This window comes from Phalaenopsis equestris, unplaced genomic scaffold (assembly GCF_001263595.1).
Source record: "Phalaenopsis equestris unplaced genomic scaffold, ASM126359v1 Scaffold000240, whole genome shotgun sequence".
Taxonomy (NCBI): Eukaryota; Viridiplantae; Streptophyta; class Magnoliopsida; order Asparagales; family Orchidaceae; genus Phalaenopsis; species Phalaenopsis equestris.
In genome coordinates this window covers 1,385,042-1,408,066 of record NW_018164682.1, presented here as the reverse complement: position 1 = coordinate 1,408,066, position 23,025 = coordinate 1,385,042, and the positions used below count along the sequence as shown (strand labels likewise).

Below are 23,025 nucleotides of genomic sequence, written 5' to 3'. Positions count from 1 at the left end.
GGCAGGCAAAGAGAGAGAGAGAGAGGTGGATTTGGAGCAACCTCGGTTGCAAATATTGATGCATAAACATCAGAATATTGCTACACAAGCATTTTAATGGGATGGCTTTTACATCGAAGGAAATAATGATAAAAGGAAATATTCAAAAAAATTCAAGAAAAACAATATTAGATATTTCATAAAAAAGGAAGTCTTTAATGAAAGAATTCACTTAATAAATTCAAACATGAGCATACATCTATTATATAATTAATCCAAAGAAAGCAAAAAATAACATGCATTCTGAATGAGTTGGATAGCATCTTATTGCATCAATTGTTCATTGTATATGCATCTTCTGATTCATAAATAGAAATTATGATTTTAAAAATGTGCTTACAAGATAGAAGAAAAATCAAATTTCAATTTATGATAAAACAAGTGATTCTATCATCTCTTCCATTTCAAGGCACCTAATACAAAAAAGAAAACATCAGTATAAAAGGAGAGAAAAACCTAGAACGTGCATAAATACCTTTAATGAGCTCTAGTAAATAATTAAAAGATCAGGCTCTTTGCAGAAAGAAACTGAACAGGTAGCAATGTAAACATTATTTTGGAATTTGTAGGTGCAAACAGCAACAGAATCTAACATGACAATTCCTAGCAGCCTCTCATGCCCTTCATAGACGAAGAAATTCCACGCACTACCAATTCATTATTACTATCACCCAAAGCAAAAAATGCTAATAGTCATGTGCCAGCTAGCCCTTCAAAGTTTATTAGAAAGGTCAATCGATATGCTACCTCCCTCACCTAAAAGTATTCATCTTTATTAGAAAAAAAAAAGAAAAAAGGGGAAAGAGAGCCAAAACACTGGAAAATCTCATACTATCATTTGACCAAAACATGATTCCTACGAAAAATATGGGATAAAAATTTAAAAACAAGGAAAAATTAATTCGCCCTAGCAAGAAAGCAAATAAAAATATTATAACAGGTTTTATTTTGAAAAACTAATAATTACAAGCGATTTATTCCCTAGAAGTCAGCCGCACATCAGCCCCATGCTCGGAGCTTTCCATTCAAGCCAAAACAAAGGCTGTCAAGAAGAACATACAACAAGAAATATATAAATTAGAATCACCAGCCCTGCCAAACAGTTACATGCTAGATTTCTATCTAGGGAAAGCACCTAGTATAAGACAGCATCTATTCTTTCCCTTTTGCATAAAGGGATAGTGGCCATTTAACATTCTCCCCTAAGCTGGTTACTAAACATCATAAAAGTCAAGCAAGTCAATCCTTTTTTTTTTTTTTTTTGGGGTCCGAATAGGGTTCTCATCAACACTTTGCTAGGATCTCAGTAGTCCGATCGGATAAGGGACTGAATAAAACACAGATTCCATTTCAATTTTTCTTTAATGAAGTACCAATATATCTCCATTTTATTAGTTCAACCATAGTGGATAGGATTGTGCACTACACCAATAACATTTATACTATCACAATATAATATTATAGAAGTCTTTAATTGTTAAGTGAAGTTCTTTTAAGAGTAGTTCAAACTAGATTAATTTACCAATCCCAATAGCCAAGGATTTGAATTAAGCTTCCGCACTACTCCTTGACACCATATATCATTTTTTTTACTCCTCCATATTACAAAATTGCCCCATGTGTAAGTATAGAGCATTCCTAATAAGCATCAATATAGCCTTATATTATTTGAGATTTTTCTTTCTTAAAGAATAACTCCCTTCTTATATTCCCTTTCAAATACTTGAGTACTCTTGTAAAAGCTCATGTATGCATAAAAAAAATTATCATGCCAACAGGCAATAATAGGATAGTATAAGATAAACAAACGAGCTTTCTAACAAACATGTGACATCTTCCGTTATCGCAGGAGTGCTAATACCAAAATCACTTTCAATCAAAAAAAAAACTTCCTTTAAGAGATCTATAACATATTTATTGGATAATAGTAATCTAATTTTTGTTTCTAGCAATCTACATTCAAAGAAATTACTCAAGCGAGCAAAGAACTTTGATTCTGAACTCCCCAGCAAGCCCTTTCTAGATACTCATCTCCAAATCATCATCTCACAAGATAAAGTAACTATCAACATACACAGATAATATGGTAGCTTTACCATCTGATCGTTTATAGAATAATGTGAGATTATAATTTGATTAGAATAGGCATGCATCAAAGGTGGTGAGGCACGTCTCGTTCCGGTTTGTGCTAGAATAGAAATGACAGACCTCTTCCGCGTAACTTTAAATTGGGGTGTTGATTGAATGTGTATTCTTCAAATGCTTCATGGATGTGATGAGCACTTCCAAGGGAAAGTCTTCTTATCTTATAATTATGTGAGGCCAATGGCCAATTTTTTTTTTTTTTGTGGTTTATATTGTTATTCTTATTTTTAATTTGCTTTATTGCCACTGTGTATGTGTTAAATTTTTTTCAAGTGTGATATTCAATGAATTCCTTTTTGTAGTAGGAAACTAAATGATCGATTAAATTTTAAATTCACCTACGATTTTTGGGTAAAGCTTCATATTTTTGTGACTACTAAATAATAATTCAGATTGAAAGAAATGTAACTTGTAAACTCAATTTCAGGGCTATATGCACTTGTGTACAACAATTTTGGGTTAATTACTTGCTTATTTTTATGCACACATGTGTATAATAGTATACATTAAGCTTATAGGATACATACAAATATGGCAAGTATTTTGGGGTCATTTCTTCAATCATTTGAGTTACACATAAGTGTGTACAAATATATAAAATCAATATATGTGATGTACGCCATCCTTCAAATTGTATATATGTATTCACAACCTAACATACTCAATTTTTAATAGTGATTTATTCTAACTAAAATTAAGAATCGGTAGCCTAGATATTCTAATATGTTTGTGTTTTCATTATGCATCTCATTCTAGGTTGCATTGAAAATCCTAAACCATTAATTGTCCCACATCAATTGGTGTTCAAAAACTTCCAAGTGGATTGAAGATTATTTTTGTAGACTTGGGTCATGGTATGATGCCTAATTACGCTATAGAATTGAGGGATATGTTCTTCCCAATTTAACACTAAATAAGGCCATATAATAAGATCACACAATGCTTCCCAATAGTATTATGGTATCCTAGCAAGTGAATTCATTAAGGAAAGTAGAAGGTCCAATATAAGTGACTAAGTGTAAACTAGAGATTAGTAAACATGTTGATCAATCAAAAGGATCCAATGGGAAAAAAAAGTAAAATTCAGTAGCAGTGGTATGACTCAAAGTATTATAGTCACTCATGTATAATGCGGAAGACAACATAAGAGTGAATGTTTGATGGGCTCTAACACTTGTTGTTGGTGTCTTCAGCCTAGTCATATAACAAGATATTGTCCATTGCTTGGCCAGAATGGCATTGAAGATCAGAAATCAGGTGTAGCTCCTTCACAAAATTTTAAATTTATACACCAAATTGAAAAGATATTACCTATAAAACCTGAGAAAATGAGCCACCATATAAATCATCTCCATGTTCTTCACCTTCAAATAGTCTTCATAGTTTCTTCTTATGTTCATCTGTGATTATTATCTTTATGCTAACAAGGAGGTGAGTCATTTCTTGATATGTAAATCAAAGAGGACCATAAAAGGTAGGCCCTCCTTCCCTGGATGAGGGCAATTGACATTATCAAGTGAGCCAGAGAGTTTGAAGTGTTTGATTCCTACCCTGGTTGAAGAAGCAAAAAAAAAATTTAGACAGAGATTGAGAGCGAGCGAGAAAAAGAGAATGGGGTCAACAACCATTGTTTTTCCTTTAAGATGAGCCAAAAACCTTTGCTTTTCCAGGGATTGGAGGCCAAGGCCCAATGAATGTGAAGAGATAAGGAGATTGTAGGAATAAAATAATCAACTATGTAGTCAATTCTCAAATTTTTTTCACCAATTATATTTGATATCCATTTATAAAGTTTAAAAAAAATTAATATGCACTCAAAATAACTTGAGAAATAAGAACTAATCTCACAAAGTATATGTCAACTAAAATCTAGAAAAAGAAAATTAAGCATAAAAGAAAATACTAGCCAAAGAATATGCAAAATTTAAAAATCTCCTCGAGTCTCTCTCCATGTGGCTAGTTCCAACATTATGAATATAATTAATTATTATTTAAATGCTAGGCTCTATGTTCCATTCCTTGAATAATTTAGAGATTAAACTAGATCAATCTTGTCAAAAATATTCTCTTTACATCTAAGAACTCAAGTGACACTTTCGAATAAAATCTGAGAATTATCTAGAAGCTTTTGAATTATTTTCAAAACAATATTATAGAGATTTGATGACATTTGAATCAAAGAGCCACCTCTAAGTTCTTTTTCCTCTTATAAAGGATCACAATTTAATTTTCTTCTAAGCTAAGCTATGATCTTTGGCTTCTTCTTTCTCATTTCCCCTTTGTTTCCCAAGGCTGGCAAGAGAAGAATTGTTGCGGCTCCATTTATGGTTGAACTTGCTTAGACTTATTCCTCTTCTATTTTTACCATACAGGAGTTCTTATTAAGTGTGCTTACGAGACAACTGTTAGTGACACTTGTAGTGATGGTGAAATGGAGTGAACAAACCAAGTTCCTTGATTCCTATTAGTACCAACCGACTGTTCCTTGAGATAAACTTATAAAAAAGTCTTTTAAAACTAGAAATTGGTCATCACGTCAAAGAAAAGTAACTTAATTCTTCAATTAACTGCTTATATGTCCTATAAAGAAGGACTTATCAAAAAGTGCACAGCAAACATCCAAATGAACCACGTCACACAAGCCCTCATCAACATAAAATTCAGAACTTCACTTTACACACATAATCCACCACATAATGAACATCCTTTTTAATCCAACCTAAAATGTAAAGCTTTAGGTGATACTTTAATTAAAGCAAAGGAGTAAGGATATTTATTGACAGGCATTTCAGTAAAGTTTAAATACAACTTATCTCTTAAATTATCATTGTCTACAGTCATAAGCACAACTATTGGATTAGTCAGATTTGCTGGTTCCAATCTGCAAGGTCAATGATCTCCTCCCATTTTATAATGAAAGTAGCTTTCCTAGCCTCTTTCCCAGGGGGCCCTTTCAAGATGCAATTTTCAACAACCTGCGTTTAATTGGCGACTGAACTAATAATGACAATAATAGTGTTTTCCTCTATCTTTTATCTCCTACAAAAAGCACTTCTCTTTGACCACTTCTTCAAGGAATCATATATTTCTTGCTTTGCTTATTTCCTCTATAGAAGAAACTTCAGAGTTAACCTCTGCAATAATCTACACTAAAAACATTTGGGGCAATTACATACAAACACGCGAAACTTACTATTTACAAATCAACCACACTTTTTCACCCATATTTTTCATTTTTATCAAATTCTCGCTAGTTTGATCATGGCACGCATAAATACATCAGTTTGGTAGTTCAAAAAAATCACCTAGGTGGTTAAATTGTAAATATCAAAGTTTCAGGTGCTCTGTATGAAATTATACCAAAAAAATTAGCTCCCTTAGGAGGCATTCTTGTAGTGTTGCAAAAGATTTCATAACACTTGCTTTCTCCTAATAATGAGACATTTAGTGACAAAACTTGTCAACTAAACTCAATTGTATACTCGTGTACTAATACTTGTCTTTGCTTCAATCATTTCCGCTAAATTCATTGCTCTGCTTCATAGCCAATGATATAAAAAACGGGCCTTCAATAATCTCTAACACATATGCTATTACCTTTTTTGTAATTTTTTGAAAATCCAACATCATTCTCATTTTTTGGACCGTTCTCTTCTTGCATGCCTATTATTTGTTTTCTGCTCCAAAGGCTCATTGGTTGGTAATGATTGTTGGAGCTTTTGTCATTATTCGTCACTCAAGTTTCTTTTAAGCTATGAATCATGCTCTGATCCACAACTTGATCCAAAGCCACCTTTGATAAGCTTAAGTATTGGTGTCCAAAATCTTCCCAATGAATTTGATTGAATCCTTAGGAGTTTCGTGAGTAACAATAGGGATGTTTTATGCCCCACGTAAAACCACCTAAAAAAAATATAGTGACATCATAAAAAGCTTTACAATAGGTTTAAAGTATCCTACAAAGTTGATTTATTAATTGAAGAAGGCCCAATATGAGTAACTAAGTGTCAGAGCAATAGAGATTAGCAAACATTATGAACAATGTTAAATTTAACAAGCAAAAATAGAAGGGTATGCCAAAAAATGTTAGTAAGCTATAAACCACTATGCAGATAATCTCCATGTTCTTTACTTCACCTCTACCTGAGAGTCTTCATTGCTTCTCGATTTGTTTATATAATATTTTTACCTTTGCATTGCTCTGGATTTTATGTTTGGCAATAGATCAAAGAAGAATAAAACAGGAAGGCCCGGTTCCTTCCCAAGCTGACCGCCGTCTATGGTTTCAAGTCAGTTGGAAGGATGGTTTTCTCAATGTTTTATATGCTCAACAGCAGCAAAAGACTTTTCCTTCCCCTTGGATTGTAGGAAAGTGGATAAAAGGATAAAGAGTGAGGTTTTGGGATCAAAATAATCAATTGTCTATTCAATTCACATATTTTTTTCACTAATTGCATTTAATCTTTATTAATAGATATTCAAACAATATTCTAGGCATGCAAAATTAAAACAAATTTAAAACTAGGAACTATTCCCTCAAAAGAAGCCAAGCGCTAGGAATTAAGAACAAAAATAAGAAATTACCATAAAACATGCAGAACATTTTAAAAACTCCTTGAAAATCCCTCCATGTGGTCAGTTTCTTCATCATGGATAGAATAGGAAAAAAGCTCAAAATGTGCCCCAACTATCCATAAGTGATCAATTAGTTCTAGAGTATTGTATTTCTTTAATTTAATCTTGCAAGCAAACAAAATTGACCTTAAATGACCCCTTAGGAGTTAAATTTAAATCAATTTTATATAATCCAGACTAAATTAGTATCATTATTATATCCCAATTTCCATTAATTTTGACATGAGGGACCATTTTGAATCAATTTTACATACCATTTTGAATCAATTTTACATAGTTGAGGAATTGATTTGGAGAAATGTGATATTCAGGAGCAAAATGGATCGCATACAAACAATCATAGGACGACTTTTGGCTTTCTTTTCCTATATAAAATCGATTGTATATTGGTCAAGGGTTCGTGTAGCTCAAGTGACAGGACAAAATCGGAGAAAGTCGTCTTAGATGGTTTGGTCACATTAAACGTCAACCATCTGATGATCCAATTAGGAGAGTAGATGTTTTAGATTCGTCTTATGTTAAGAAAGGCAGAGGTAGACCTAGGAAGACTTGGGCTTATTGTATAAAAAATGATCTTAATTTATTAGAACTAAATGAAAATATGTCAATGGAGAAAAAGGATTCATGTAGGAACCCACATAGTGGGATTAAGGCTTTGTTGTTGTTGTTGTATTGATTCAGGCTCGACATTCCATGCCTTATTTTTAATAGAATAAATTTAAGAACCAGAATTGAGTAGTCAGCCCTCTTCCTAGATTGTTTGAAGTTGGGTTTCACTAATTTCATCAAGAAAATTTTTCAAAAAATATGAGAATTCTATAGTGCCTATTAAATCATTTTAATACTTGATTAATTCAGAAAATTGATAACATCGGGATGCTCACAGATCCACACACTATATCTTATTTGATCTTCAAGCACATCAATTTTAGTATGAAAATATAAAAATAGTGGTTTCAAAAGAAGTCCTGGAATTAATACCTTTGTTTTAAAAAATGCAAATGAACAACGGTTGAAAAGTAAAACTCCAAGCAGAAGCGAGGAAACACTTAATACTATATTATATGAGATGCAATCTTCGCAGCATAAATAAAGTATGTCCATCTACAGCATTCTTTCAGAAATACAAAAGCATGGAAGAAAAATTATAGGCACAGTCCCATAAGAACAAACCATAAAACGGTAAAGCGAACTCTTGAGGCTTGTTAATTTCTTTGACAGCAGCCATGTAATACCGCCCAGCCTTCTCAAAATCACCCTAGTGGAAATTCAAAAATAAAAAAACACAATATTAACAGCACATTTATCATAAACTAAAGCATATCATGTGTGTCTACATAATATGTATATACAAAAATGACTGCCAAACCTTGCTGTGATAAGATCTTGCTAGGTTGTAATAGGAGTAAGATTTCATCAACCCATGATTGCTCACAGAAAGAGCAGTCTCGGTTAACTGCTCCACAAGAAAATGCTGGCCAGTAAAGAAAAAATGATTCGCCAGATGATTAAGCCCCATTGAACAGTATGGATATATCTCAAAAGCTCTCTGCATCTTCGCCATGCCTTTTTTAATACCATCAGCTGCGCAGGATAAAAAAATACTTCCATTTAGCAGCTGAAACCCATCACATAGTATACTTCCTGAAAATTCACTGTTCACTAGCTAATAAATTTTTCAAAAGTTTGAAATCTCGCCTTCATTTGTTTGAAGTTCCATAATTCCAAGAGCCATTAGAGCCTCAATATTCTCTGGATCTAACTATAAGATGGGGATAGACATAAAGAGGGTATCAAAATAAACACAAGATCATGAAAACTGGAATAAAAACTGTCCAATAATTACTTACATCAAGAACTCGTTGAAAGGCTTGCCGGGCCTTGTCAAACTGACCAAGCCTGTATCTACAATAACCAATACCAAGCCTTGTAACTCCGGGACAGTTAGGATAAGCTCGCAGTGCCCTCTGATGAATCTCAAAATGAGCAAAGAGTTCTCATGACTATTAAATAGAAAACACAAGTATTACATAATAAACCATTGAATTCTCCATGGAAATGCTTAAAAGGTTGTGTTGTCAAAATGCAATTATGAAATCAAGTTCATTTGATGGTATACATTAAAAAGATAATAGGTTCAAATTTGATGGGCCAATTAAGAAACAGTCGTGATGCTTTAGCAATGAAAGTAACCAGGTTTTCTTGGGTTGGAGCTCCAATCATATAGATGAAAGACACTGGTTAGTAGAGAATCAAAGTTTAAAAGTGGATCACCTGGTTAAGTAACCCCTTGAAAACATTGGATTAATAGATAAGTCCACTGACATATCCAGTATTTATTTAAGAACCCAAAAAAGGCTAAAAGGCCAGCAAAGGGGGCAGGAGATAAGTAAAGTCAAAATCATTCTTTCTTGTAAGAAATTAAGGAAATTAAACAATAATGAACATGAACTAAGATTAGTATCATAATTTTTTTGTGGGTAAAACAGAAACGCTAAAGCTCGGATAAGGCATTAGAAGACGGGTCAATGGTTTAACAGCACAGCAGTACTAACAAAGAATATCTAAGAGAGAGTACGGCATTAAAAAATGTAAAATCAAACCTTATAATAGTCCAACGATCTCTTATACGACTCCAATGCTTTCTGATACTGCTCTTCATTTTCCCCTACGTTGAACTCAACACATGCCTGCAATTAAGGAATTCAAATAATCAAATTGGTAACAATGACAATGGCACAGTGCCATGAAAAAGGTAGTTTAGTTGTTGGAATAAAATGTATTTAAAATTCATCAAAAAACTCAAGCTTTAGGTAAATTATGTGATGCCATTCTAGGGCTCCTAAAAGGTGTTTAGAAAGTAATTTTAGCGAGGAGATGGTTGTGGGATGGCAAGGGAAGGGGAATATGAAAGGTCCATGGCATTTGAAAGAGATATGAGGCGAAATCTGCGGTCTACGTTGATCGGCAGCTGTCCCCGCTAAAAATCAGCGAGGAGGGCAATGAAATGGGGTAGTACAGAGGTCGAGGGCGTCCACCACCTATTCATGGGATAAGTTACAAACACACTACTTGCAAAAAAAAGAAAAAAAAAAGATACTACACTCCTTAGGCTAGAAATATGAGTACAATCTCTATAATACATACACAAAGACAAAAGTCCTCAAAAACAACAAAATATCACCTATAAATAATCCTCTAATAGAAAATAGTCTAATTAGAAAAAAAAAATAGGAAATAAATAAAAAAAAAAAAAAATATGCTGAGATAGAATAAAACTGAGAGGCTCTACATCCCCCTGCAGCCCTCAGTCGCAAGATTGATTATGCAAGCTACGGAATCCCACAATTTGCATAATCCCGTGATCTGCGGAGTTGTGCGACTCCTAAAAGCTCCTGCATTAATCTCCCTGGGTACGAGAGATAATTTCTTCTTCTATTAAATGATATGAGTCCCACAATCTAACTTTCCCACAAAGCACCTAAGGAGACTTTCAAGGCTGTAGTACATCACTCTTATCCAGTCATCTGTCTGTGGGTGCACTGCTGAAGCGAACAAAAACTTAGCAGCCAGTTTACTCCATAAGATCTTCCATAAATAGCTCAAAAATATTCATTTCTATCTGAAGTGAAAATATGATGGAACTCTCTAGGTAAGGACAACCTAGGAGGTAGGTTGTAAATCAAACAATTATGAAATCCACTTAGCTGAGGCTACAATGTATCGGATATCAACTCCTTGGACTCACAATCACATCTAATACTAATTTTGGTGGTGTTTCTCTCAAAAACTCAATCTGAAGGACCATCGGATTACTAGCACAGTTGCCCGTCAGCTAGAAAGTGATACTTCTTCTTTACATCATCGCCTTCTTCAATGTCTCTTATGTCATTGTCTATATTTTCTACAGCACCCTACTCCAAAAACGAAATCATCCTTCCATTTGGGCGATCGATACAATGTGTCCAAAACCACGATGCTTAAAGCATTTTCCAGTTGGCACGAATTTGGGAATGTTGGTGGATTCTACCTAATCTCCAATATCGATTATTCTATTATTTGGTGGGATCTACTTGAGTGCACCATTGGGTGTAATCTTGCTTCTCAATCTGATGGTTGAACCCTATTTGAAAGGTAGTGTGGATTTGATATAGATGAGTTGTCTCTCCATCTTCAGGTATGGGTGTCAAATCGAGTTCACAGGACGGGTTCCATTTTAATCAAAAATTCACCCAAGGAAAACCCGACTTAAATATTAAACGAGTTAGAAATTCCAACCTGAACCATACCAATCTTCAGCTCGCCAACCCAAACTCGGCCTAGACAGCTCATTTAGTGCAACAACTATTCACGTCAAATTTGGGTCAATTTTAGTCCAATTTTGATTTGGCAGATCGATTTCCAAACAAATTCAGGTTAGCAGGTCAGATTCAAGCTAATTTCAGGTTGGTGGGTCAACCCAAATCTGACTCTAAAAATTAAACAGGTTAAGATTCCTAATCTAAACCCAACTCGAAAATTATTCGGGTCAACTCGAACCTGAATTTTTTGAGTTAAGTTCGGATTAAGTTGGTGTGTCGAGTCAATTTTTGCACCCCTACCATCACATCTAAAAATGAACATCTTGTAATAACCAATAGGATCATAATTATATCACGTTCCCAATACACAGTATTAACTCCGCTAGATATCGAGCCATGGTGTTCTCCTTAGGCTCTACTAGCTCCAAGTTTAGCATGAGTTGATCAAACTCAGTTGTTTACTCTTGACATCGGCGTCGCACCTATTTCCACAATGTTGTGGTACACTCGAGATCATGATTAGCTCTGCAATCACGTGAGTTTAGCGCCCAATTGCCTTTTTTTATTTATTTCATTTCCTTTCATTTATTTTCAATAAGTTTTTTTGCTTTGTTTCTTCATTTTTTGTTCTTATCTATTTCTCTAATTTTTAAATAGGATATTTTCTAGGGGAAATTATTTATTGTAATTTTTTATTAGTTTGGAAACTTTTGGCTATTAGTTTGAGTTTTGGAGGCTTCATTTTCTTTTTTATGCTCTTCAGAGTGATGTATCATTAACTTTTGTAAGTGGTATACTTGCATCTTGATTAAAAACATGAGGTGGATCCTCCTCACAATTCGTATATTGTAGTTTCATGGTTCCCTCTATTGTTTTCAGTCGAGATAATCGTTGAACAACACTTATCCCCTTTAAAGCGTTGTCGACCTCACATATTATCATTCAATTACTATTCCACAACTAACTCACCTCAAAATCTACTTCTAAAACACCTTCTATGAGCCCTAGAACAATATCATCGTGTACCAAAGCCCGGCCAACACTAATTTTTTGGGGATTCATTGATCTTACGCCTACCCACAATTTCATATAACCTAAATCATCAAAAAACATTATATCCTAACAATACCTACCATAATTTCCATCATTAAACATAAAATTTTCAAGACTCAACATTTCTACCTCCACTAAAAATTCAACCAAAAACTTAATACCCGACAAACCTTTAATTCACAATCCTACATTTGTCAAAAACCTTATCAAGAAAAAAAGTCATGCAACGTCGAGGAAAAACCATCAACAAAGTGTACATGAACTTACCATGGAGAAGATACAACAGAAAATACTATAACTATAAGAGAGAATTGTCACCTTTGAGAGAAGGCAATTCGGTGAGCTCACCCATAGCAACAAAATTGACTTCCTAGATTGAGGGGAGGAAGTGAATCTTTTCTATTGGGAAGCTTCAATTGACGAACCAATATACATATCAAAGAAAAAATTAAGGTTTTAGAGTGGAGATTTTAGAAAATGAAGATCATCTGGATCAGGAGTAATTCATCGAGTGGCTTCAGACAGTAAAAATGAATCTTCGAATACAAGGACATTCCACATTACAAACAGGTAAAACTAATTGCCAACAAGCTAAAGAGAAGTACATTTTTATGGTGGAAAATTTTGAAACAACAACGCTAGCGAGAGGAAAAAGAAAAATCTCAACCTAATCCAAGATGAGAAAGGAGATACAGTTTAGTACCAAACAGTACATTACAAACCGGATGTGTTCTTGAGTCTTCACCATTTGTAACAGTAAAACTTCTCAGTAGAGTAGTACACCAATAATTTCAAGTAGCTTGCATTGAATTATTAGTTAGTGGGCCCTAAAAAAATATCATAGCTCAATATTTGTGGGGAGTTAGATCCTTCATTGACAATGCGGTACAGCTACAATATTAATGGACATTACAAGATATTCAAACCTAACTCTGAAGGTGGAGAGACAACACAGCAGTCTCAGGTCCACACAACTCTTCAAATAGGATTCAGCCATTAGATCGGGCAATAAGAGTACACCAAGTGGTGTACCCGAGCCGACTCACTTGAGGAGAAACCAATCCAACATAAAGAAGGGTTAAGACCATCAGCTCCTAAATTCCTCCCAGTCAGGAAATACTTTAAGTGCCACAATTTTGGGTAAATATCATATTTGATTATCGAAGAGAATGATCACTTTCATTGAACAAAGAGTTGTGAAAAAAAGAGATAATGACATAGAAGATAGTGGAAAAGATGAGGACACAGATTATCAGCTTCCGACCGATGAGGGAGAGATGCTAGTGAACTGATGGGTCCTTTAAAATAAGTCCATGAGAGAGCAATGATGGCTCCGTCGTAACATTTTTTGTACCCATTAAACCATGCAAAGAAATGTGTGCAGCCTCATTATGGATTGGGGCAGTTGTGAAAATGTGACATCGGTGCATAAATTGAGATTCACTACTCAGAAGCATACCCAACCATATTCCCTGATTTGGTTGAAGAAATAGAGTAAGATCAATATTGATAGGAAATGACTGGTGGATTTTTCTACTAATATAAGTTCTAGGAGCAAACGTGATGTAATGCAGTATCTATATATACATGTCACATCCGATAAGACCTTCCTCAATAGTATGATCATTGCACACATCATGATGGCTATAGAAACACATACTTTTTCACCAAATATGGCAAGTGAATTGCAATATTACCTTGGAAGTAGTATGAGTAGTTTGACAATGTAGTGCCACGAACTATCTTTTTGTAGGTCTTGAGAGAAGCAACAATAGAACTCCCATTAGTTATCCCAAAATGTGATGAGTTTCAGAATCTAATATCGAACACAAGATAGTTGCCACTGAGAGCAATCCAACATGTTGCTACATAGAGATGAGAAGTTTTCGACACATTTTTGGAAGGCCCTATAAAGTAAGCTATGTACTAAATTTAGTTCGGTTAAGTGGCACACCCAAAAACAGATGGTCAGATAGAAGTGGTGAAATGATATTTTAAAAATCTATTTAGATTTTTATCTAAAATAACATTAGACAGTGGGCCCAAGTGTTTCCAGAAAAGAAAAGGAAGCTTCTCCTAACCGGGAAGAATGGCATGGATGTCATGCCCGTTCCTACGGTGTCACAGAACACACAGAATCGCAATTAGTTATGCAATCGTGATGGTTCAGCGCCCAATTTCCTTTATTATTTACTTTTATTTTTTTACCTTTATTTTCAGCAAGTTCTTTCTTTGCTTCTTACTTTTATAGTTCTTGCATATTTCTTTAGTTTCTAATTAGATTACTTTATAGGAAAAATTATGTGTTTATTTTGTTGTATTGGAAATTTTAGCTATTGAGTTTATGTTTTTGAAACATCATTATTTTTTTATGTTTTTTGGAATGTTTTATCACTTTCTTTTGCAAGCAGTGTATCTGTATCTTGCTTGGGAACAGGTGTTGGATTCCTCTTCATCGTTCATATATCATTGTTTCGTGGTTCTCTCTGTTATTTTCAATCGGGACAGCCGTCAAACGACGCATATCCCCTTCCAAACACTGTAAACCTCACATATCATCATGCCTTTGCTATTCCACAAACATGCCTTTTTAAATACACTTCCCAAACATCTAGAAGTTTTAGAATGGTATCACCTCCCTAGAAGAATCTCTCTAATGCAGGTAATAGTTTTATAAACATATCTTGTTAGTAGTACAGGAGAAGATATTTGTGTTGTATCTCTAACTTTCTCTTAAATCAGGTGTTGAACTTACTCTTCACTTATCGTTGTCAAATAATCTTTAAGTTTTTCCAATGTAATGAAGCATTCTTCTTTATATTAATAGCAGTAAGCTTTTATGCACAAACTAATTCCACTGTCTGGACCCACTAGATGAACTCGTTAAGATCAATGCGACCGTAAAAATTTGACAAGTCAATCGTCACTCCAATATCATGGCTTCTTCTCTAATATTCTATATCAAATCGTCGAGGGATTAGTTCTTCATCGCTAGAAACTTCCTGATGAAAGGGATTTACGACCTCCCCTCGATCTGACGAGCTAATATTGTGGCTATGGGTGACCTAAGTGAGTTGTCTTCTCTCAAAGGCAGCATTTAGAGAATTTCAATGTTGTGTATCTTCCATTGTACGTTTATGGACACCTCGCTGAAGATTTCTTCTTAGCTACATAGCATCATTTTCTTCATATATCAGATTTTCGGTGGATGTAAGATTGCAAATCAAAAATTGGTCAGGGCCTAGGTTTTAGCGATAGAAGTTGAGATGAAATTTTAGTGAATATGAATGTTGGATATTAAAAACTTAAGATTTGGGCTAGGAAATGTGCTATGAATGATTTATGTGCAATAAGAAATTTTTTTTAGAATTTTGAATTTGGGGCAAGAAAAATAATTCCCAAAAGAATTTGGGTTTGTCGGGCTCTGATATCAAATGATATTGTTTTAGGACATGTAGAAGGAATTTAAAAAGCGGTTTTAGCAAGGAGATGGTTGTGGGATAGCAAGGATAGGGGAATATGGAAGGTTGGCTGCGTTTGGAAGGGATATGATACAGAATCTACTATTGGACAACATATTTGGTGTCAATCAGCGGTTGTCCCAGGTGAAAACAGCAAGATGGATGACAAAATTAAATAGTATGGAGGTCGAGAAGCTTTGCCAACTGTTCTTGCACAAACTACAAACACAAAACTTATAAAAGAAAAAGACTACAGCACTCCTTATAGTAGAAATCAGAGAAACAATCTCCAAAATATATAAGGCTAAAAGTTATCAAAAAATAGCAAAACACCACCTATAAATAATCCTCTAATAGAAAATATCCTAATTAGAAAAATAGAAATAGGAAATAAATTAAAGAAGCAAGAAATAGAGTGAAATAAATCAAAATCGAGTGGCTCTGAGGCCCCACCCCCCTGCAGCCCACAAATGTGGGATTGATTCTGTGACCTGCGGAATGCCACAATCTGCGCTATTCCTGGAAACTCCCACGTCATTATGCCTTAGCCAATTATCTCTTCTTTCATGTAGCTTAAATATTTGTCACCTCACATTTTTGCACTGTGTTTTGCTATCATTGTTAAACTAGAGGAAATAAAAAACATCAGAAGCTATCCACTTTATTTCAATAATCAGGTTGGAAACCATGTGAAAAACAAAAGATAAAATTAGAGAAAGAAAAATAAAATCCAACAAAGTCCCAAGGGATATTTGGAGTCGTATTCCTACAAAACTCTATTAAAGAATCAAATTAAACCCCTAAAAATCAACATTAATTCAAACGTTGTTAAATCGAATATGTTTTTTTATATGATAATCGCACTAGATATGGATTAGTAAACATATCATTTTAACACACATCCAACGAACATCCTGTTGTTCATCATATCAAAACAGTTAAAAATATCAAATCAAATGGCATCAAAATCTATAAAATAAATCGAAAATATTGAACAACATAATGGTTCTTTTTGCTTCATACACAATGAGAAGCATCATATCTACATATTAATACATATTTAAATATTTACATTATGTACATATGATGATTATTTATTGAATATACATAATCTCACGCACTCTGAATTTCATGAATTTAATATCATGTAATTAATAAAAAATTCTTCACATGTGAGAATACAATCTATCCAAATTCATTAAAATATAGCAACCTTAAGTTTTCTTTCGAGAAAAATAATGTCACTTAGACAATTTTTATTATTTTATTAAAATATGTGAATAGGAAAATATATCTCCTTTAAAGTAATAAAAGCTTATTTTGTATAATTTTAAAAATTAAAACATTTTTTCATAATAATTAAAGTTTAAATAAACATCATTTCCCCCTATATATTAGAGAATTGATTTCCACCGTCTAACCGTTTGCTCTCATCTTGATTAATTCCAAGCCTCGAGCCGGGTGGTGACAAAAGTGATATCTAAACCCAGTTAAGGGCAGTAAGAAATTGATCATAAGAGTCATTAGAAAAATCATTAATAATTATTAAAATAATTAAAGAGTAATTAAATGTTATATTTATAATATAAAATTTTGTTATCTCAGGACAATTGATTCTAATCTGGAGAACATAATGGAGAGGAAGAAGGTGTTGATTATCAGGATCGGGTACCTCTAGCACATAGTGATATGTCATTCAGTGGTGCTAGCGTCCCTGTGGAAGCTTTTACTCAGATGATGGTCGCAGTTACACAAATTATTCAGGGTTCCCAGACCCAGGCCAATAGAAATGAAACAGCTCAGAATGATTGATATCTAAAGCTATTCCAGGACAAGCGACCATCACTATTTTTTGGAGCAGGAGGACCAATTGAGGCAGAGAACTGGTTGTTGAGAGTAGAAAAAATCATTGATTGTTTGCCTTGTCCTCAGGAGAGGAGGGTCACATTAGTTGCTTTTGCTTTCAAAGGAGAAGCTGAGAGGTGTTGGCAGAGTCAGCTTCAGGAAAAGTTTGGAGGTAGACCCACTAGCAAGATTCAGTGGGATAAATTTGTAAAAACCTTCAGAGATTGGTTTGTACCACTATCAGCTATGAGGCAGATGCAACATAAATTCATTAGATTAGTGCAAGTTGATCGATCAACTATCCAACACGAAGCGGAATTTACTAAGTTGTCAAGTTATGCGCCCTAGTTGATTTCTAATGAAAAAGAGAAATGCCACAGATTTCTTTCTGTACTGAAAGATCCAATCCTGCAGCCACTAGTGCCGCTTGGGATTGAAGACTATTCAGTACTAATAGAGAGAGCTAAGCGGGTGGAGATTGATTTTCAATAGACTCAGATGCGTAGAGACATGCACAAAAGGAACAGTTCAGAAAAAGTAGCACCAACTATTCATTCAGAAAAGAAGAGACTAGTGGGACAAAGATGAAGTCCTACCAGGCTGGCAGTAGCACTATACAGCCTTTTGTTAAGTGTGGGAAGCAGCATCGTGGAGAATGTATACTTGGGTTGAAGGTGTGTTACTTATGCAGATAGTCTGGACATCAGAGAAGAAATTGCCCAGATGTTCAGTCAGGAAGAGCAACACAAAGAAATTTTCAGGAAGGGTCTATTTCGAGAAGTGATCAGCAGAAGATGGCAGAATCTCATATTGTGGCTCGTAAGGATTAAGGAGCAACAAAGACAGAACACTCGCCTAAGAGTTTATTCCCTAACTAATCATTAACTAGAAGAGTATTTTGCCACTGATGCTGATACATAGTTTGATAGATGATTTGTTTTTTGGATGAAATGTTAGATTTATCAAATTTATAGTTTATCACATATGTTTTAGTTATCACTTAACGAGAAATAGATTTTTGTAATCACTTTTGTTTCATCTTCCTAGTTGTGGAGTTCATGAATTTCGATGACAAAATATTATGAGGGGAAAAGTAATAACCAATTTTTGAGAAATCGAAGAAAATTCTATTGACGACTTAAGTTGTACCTCAATTTTTACACCCATCGGATTTCAATTGAAACAATTTCATAAAATTCTACATAAAAATCAATCAATTCCATACAAAGAACTATATATTAATTATGAACAGATTTGAAGATATAAAAGTTTGAAGTTATACATTAAATTAACCTTAATTATTCCTTAATCCCTCCTTAATCTTCTGCAGCACTGTTCACAACCGACTTTCATCATTTTTATTTCCTTTGTGCAGTCGAATAGGGCACCGAGCTTCCCATTTTCCGATTTTTCCTTTCTCGCGATCCACCTTCCTGTTTGGTTCGCGCGAACCGCAAGCTAGGTTACGAGGTGTCGCAACTCTGAATTTAGGGCATTGGGACAATTACCGTAAGTGTGAATCCATATTTCACGCTATTTATAACATTAATTTTCTTCCTCGCACTTTCATTTTGTGTTTTGCCTCATTTTTCATATTTTTTTGTTTTTGGTAGCCGTCGAAAGCACTGATTGTGTGTTAAAAGCGTCGAAAGTTCTTTGTGAGTTTCTGTAAAGGTTTTAGCATGAATTTAGAGGAGAAATGAGATTTGATGTGGTAAGTAAATAAGGGAAGATTTTTGGCAACTTCAGGAAGGCAAATTTTTTGTCAAGAAGCTGATTTGAGGTAAGAATGTTACTTTTTTGGGTTTAATTATTTTATGAGCCAAAAATTTATAAAGTCCAAAAATATTTATAGATTTCAGGTTGTTTATCGGGGTGACAGGCTCGAGGTGAGTGTAGACATTTACTGTGAAGAAACCTAGTAATTAAGAGACAGATATAATAGTACAAAGCCTCAATCTATGTGCCTTAATCTAACTGTACAAAGCCTCAATCCATATGCCTTGAGTTCTTTGTAATATAAGTCATAAATAAACAGATCCAAAAGTATAAAGATTGCTCTGTGTGCCTTCCATTCTTTGATATGCTTAGAGCAAAAATTCAACACTCCTCCTCAAACTGTATACTAGAGATCTATCCTTCCAAGTTTGCTTATGGTATTTTTAAATATTGGGTCGCAAATTCTTTTGGTAAATATGGCAGTTAGTAGATTTCTTGTGAGCACATATAGAGAACAAATCAAACCAGCTTCCAATTTTCTTTTATAAAGTGTATATCATCCTTACAATGTTTGGTATAGTCATGTTGTCCAAGATTGGGCGCAATATTGATAGTCGATTTTTTATCATAATATAATTTCATAAGCTCTTTCCACTTAAACTTTAAACCCTTTAATATAATTTTAACCCATAGAAGCACACTAATCCCTTGTGCAGTGTCTTTAAACTTGGCTTCAAGAATTGGACTTAAAACCACAGACAATTTCTTGCTTCTCCAAGTTATGAGATTTCCTCATAAGAATGTGCAATACCTTGAAGTAGACATTTTAACCATCCGTGATCCAGCAAAATCCGCATCTATGTATCCTTCAACTTGTAGAGTATCAAGTCTTTTGTATACAATTCATTTACATAGGCTTGCTTTAAAATATTTAAGAAATATAAAAATGGTTTGAAGGTGTGACTCGTTAGGTTTGTGCATGAATTAACTAACCAAACTAACTGCAAATGAGATGTCAAAAACTAGTGTAAGATGAATAAATTAATTTTTTCACTAACCTTTGATATTGTATTTTGTCTACATCAGCTACTTCAACAAGATACAATGTCTCCTAGTTAAATTGGAGTTTCACACGGCTTGCCCTCTATCATCTTGGTCTCTTTCAGCAAATCTATAATATGTGGAAGAGAAATATCCCTTTGTTTTTATTAAGTCACTTCTATTACAAAGTATTTGAGTTTTTCTAACTTTTTAATTTCAATATCTTTGGCAATTGTTTTTCTAAAGAGTTTATTTCTCTTAATTGTCATCTCCTTTAACAATTATATCAACATATACAATAAGAATTAAGATTTTATCATTAAGGGAGTCTTTTAAGAAGAGAGTGTAATCTTCTTGACTTTATTTTTATCTAGTCTATAGTCTTTGCAAATCTGTCAAACCAAGCTCTCGATGATTGTTTTAGTCCATATAGGTTTCAAAATGCATACCTGATTATTTTTAAAAGAGCTATCAAATCCAATTAGTGGACCAATATAGACATTTTCTTCGATATCACCATGTAAGAAACTATTTTTTACATCATATTATTGTATAGAACACCTGTGATTGACTTCTAAGAATATCTGAATGTGAATAGTATTCATTTTTGCAACAACAGCAAAAGTTTTTTGAAAATCAATTTAATATTGAGTATACTCATTTGCTATAATCTTATTTTATATCTTTCCAGGCTCTGATCTACACTGTATTCCATTGTAAAAAAATCATGTACAACCTATTATCTTATTTTCTTTTAGTAATTCAGTGACCTCTCATGTACGCTTTTTTTCAATGCGTTCATTTCTTTTCTCATAACTTCCTTCCAACCTTTATTTTCAAATGTCTCAAATAGAATTTGTGGAAAGAAAATATAATTGGTATTGATATTGATTAGAAAGATTTTATGAAATGAAAAAATTTATGGAATGGGGTGTATTGAGAGATAAGATATAAATGAGTGGCAGTGGGTTGAGTAGCATTGCTTGTTAACGGTTCTAAGTCTTGGAATTACTGGAGATCTTGGATGGGTTTGTTCCTTCTTGTATAGAACTGAAAAGAGATGGTTGATGCAAAATTTGTATTTGAAAGATTTTTTGTCATTGCATGTCAAGATGAAAGATAATATCAAATTTAACAAGATGAGAATTCCCCCCGTGAAGAGGAATTAGAGTGAAGAAATTATGGGTTTCATCAAAAGTGACATCCATTGAAGTGAAGAACCTTTATGTGGGTGGATGATATAATTTGTATCATTTTTATATGGTAGAATATCCGCTGAATATGCACTTGAGAGTTCTTAGATCAAATTTTCCCCTAGGTTGTTTATGGATAAGAATATATAAGCAATACATCAATTTTTTGGATTTTTTGGAGGGTCCATAAAAATGCTTTTGGCAAAAAATAATTCAATCAAATAGTTTAATGGACTTTTGAAATCAATTACTCTAGAGGGTATTCTCTTGATTAAATAGATTATTGTTAGAACAACTTCAACCCAATATTAGTTTGGTGATTGATTGTGCATGAGAAGTGTCCCAGTTACCTCCAAAAAGTAACGATTTTTCCTGCCTGCCGCTCCATTTTGTTAGAGTGTGTTGTTGACATTAACAAGTCTTTAAAATTTATTAATGTTATTAATTAAATTTAATTAAACTTAATTAATATAAGTCACTTGTACACCTGCTCCCACTCGACGTTAATAACTGTTCGAGCTTTTGTTCAAAGTAAAACCGTACGATATGTACCCACCCCTCTAAATCACACGTCTATGGTTCTCGCTTTCCTTCAACTCCTGTTTGTTTCTCCTCTAATTATGTCTCGCATGAAATCCCTTCCACTGTTGCATTTTTTTTAATTATAATAAAAAATATATTATAATTTGTAAGAAATATATAATAATATTTCTTACATGAAATCCCTTCCACTATTGCATTTTCTCTCAGTTGGAATACTCGTGGTCGCTCCCATCTGGAAGCCCCTGTGACTCCTCTATGTTTTGCACGACAGAGAAGCGCGATTCCGCTCCTTCCTCTTTCGTTCATCCACTGCACATCTTCCTCCTTGTTTCCCTATTATGGATTGTTGCTCATCTCTCCCTGCATGCCACTTACATGTCATTTTGCACGAGCCCTAACTCCTTCCCAGCTCTCCCTGCACTGATGCCTGCGCCTCTCACTACACCCAACTTCCACACCGTTCTCTACACAAGCTCTAGCCGCTTCCCTGCTCTCTCTGCATCGACACTCTCATCTCTCTCCTTAAACCTACAATGGGATCACGATATAAAAGGACTCTGAAATCCCTTTCTCCTTCCACTAGTCGAGCCCCTTCTTATCCCTCCCTGCCACAAGAATCGCATGAAGAACACCAGTCTCCACCTTTCTGTCCTGATTCTATCCCTTTCTCATTGCCACTTACATAGGGTCCTTCTATTCGTAAAAGTAAACCGACCCGCTCCTCACCCTCCTAACCCGAGCCAACAACATTAACCTCTTTTTTTTCACTCCATCTCTCGTTATATATGATATATATTATACATTATGTAAGTTCCAAGAATTTAAAAGTTGTATTATGCTAATTCAGTCGTTTCAGCACCGTCGTCGTCTTCAACTTCGTCGATTTCTCATGCAAAGATATAAAAAGGGGTCAAGCGAAAATTTTCAGACTACCCACTGGGGGAACTTGAGTATGTATCCAAGGAATTAAATGAAATTCTGAGAATTTGTATGCTCATTTGGGGGAAATTTTTAAAAGGGAATTTAAGTACTTATTCTAAAAAACATGAG

General features: G+C 34.2%; 1 protein-coding gene across 3 annotated transcripts in view; it reads right to left on the bottom strand.

The window, feature by feature from the left end:
- Positions 1–23,025, bottom strand: part of LOC110024047 (protein CTR9 homolog) — a 92,752-nt gene that overhangs the window by 60,336 nt on the left and 9,391 nt on the right. For all 3 annotated transcript variants that reach the window (XM_020723776.1, XM_020723775.1, XM_020723774.1), the window contains 5 exons: positions 9,423–9,509; positions 8,670–8,786; positions 8,518–8,581; positions 8,189–8,403; positions 7,993–8,077 (listed from right to left, as the gene is read on the bottom strand). In XM_020723776.1, coding sequence (XP_020579435.1) covers positions 7,993–8,077; positions 8,189–8,403; positions 8,518–8,581; positions 8,670–8,786; positions 9,423–9,509 — 568 coding nt within the window. The remainder of the gene's footprint in view (positions 1–7,992; positions 8,078–8,188; positions 8,404–8,517; positions 8,582–8,669; positions 8,787–9,422; positions 9,510–23,025) is intronic.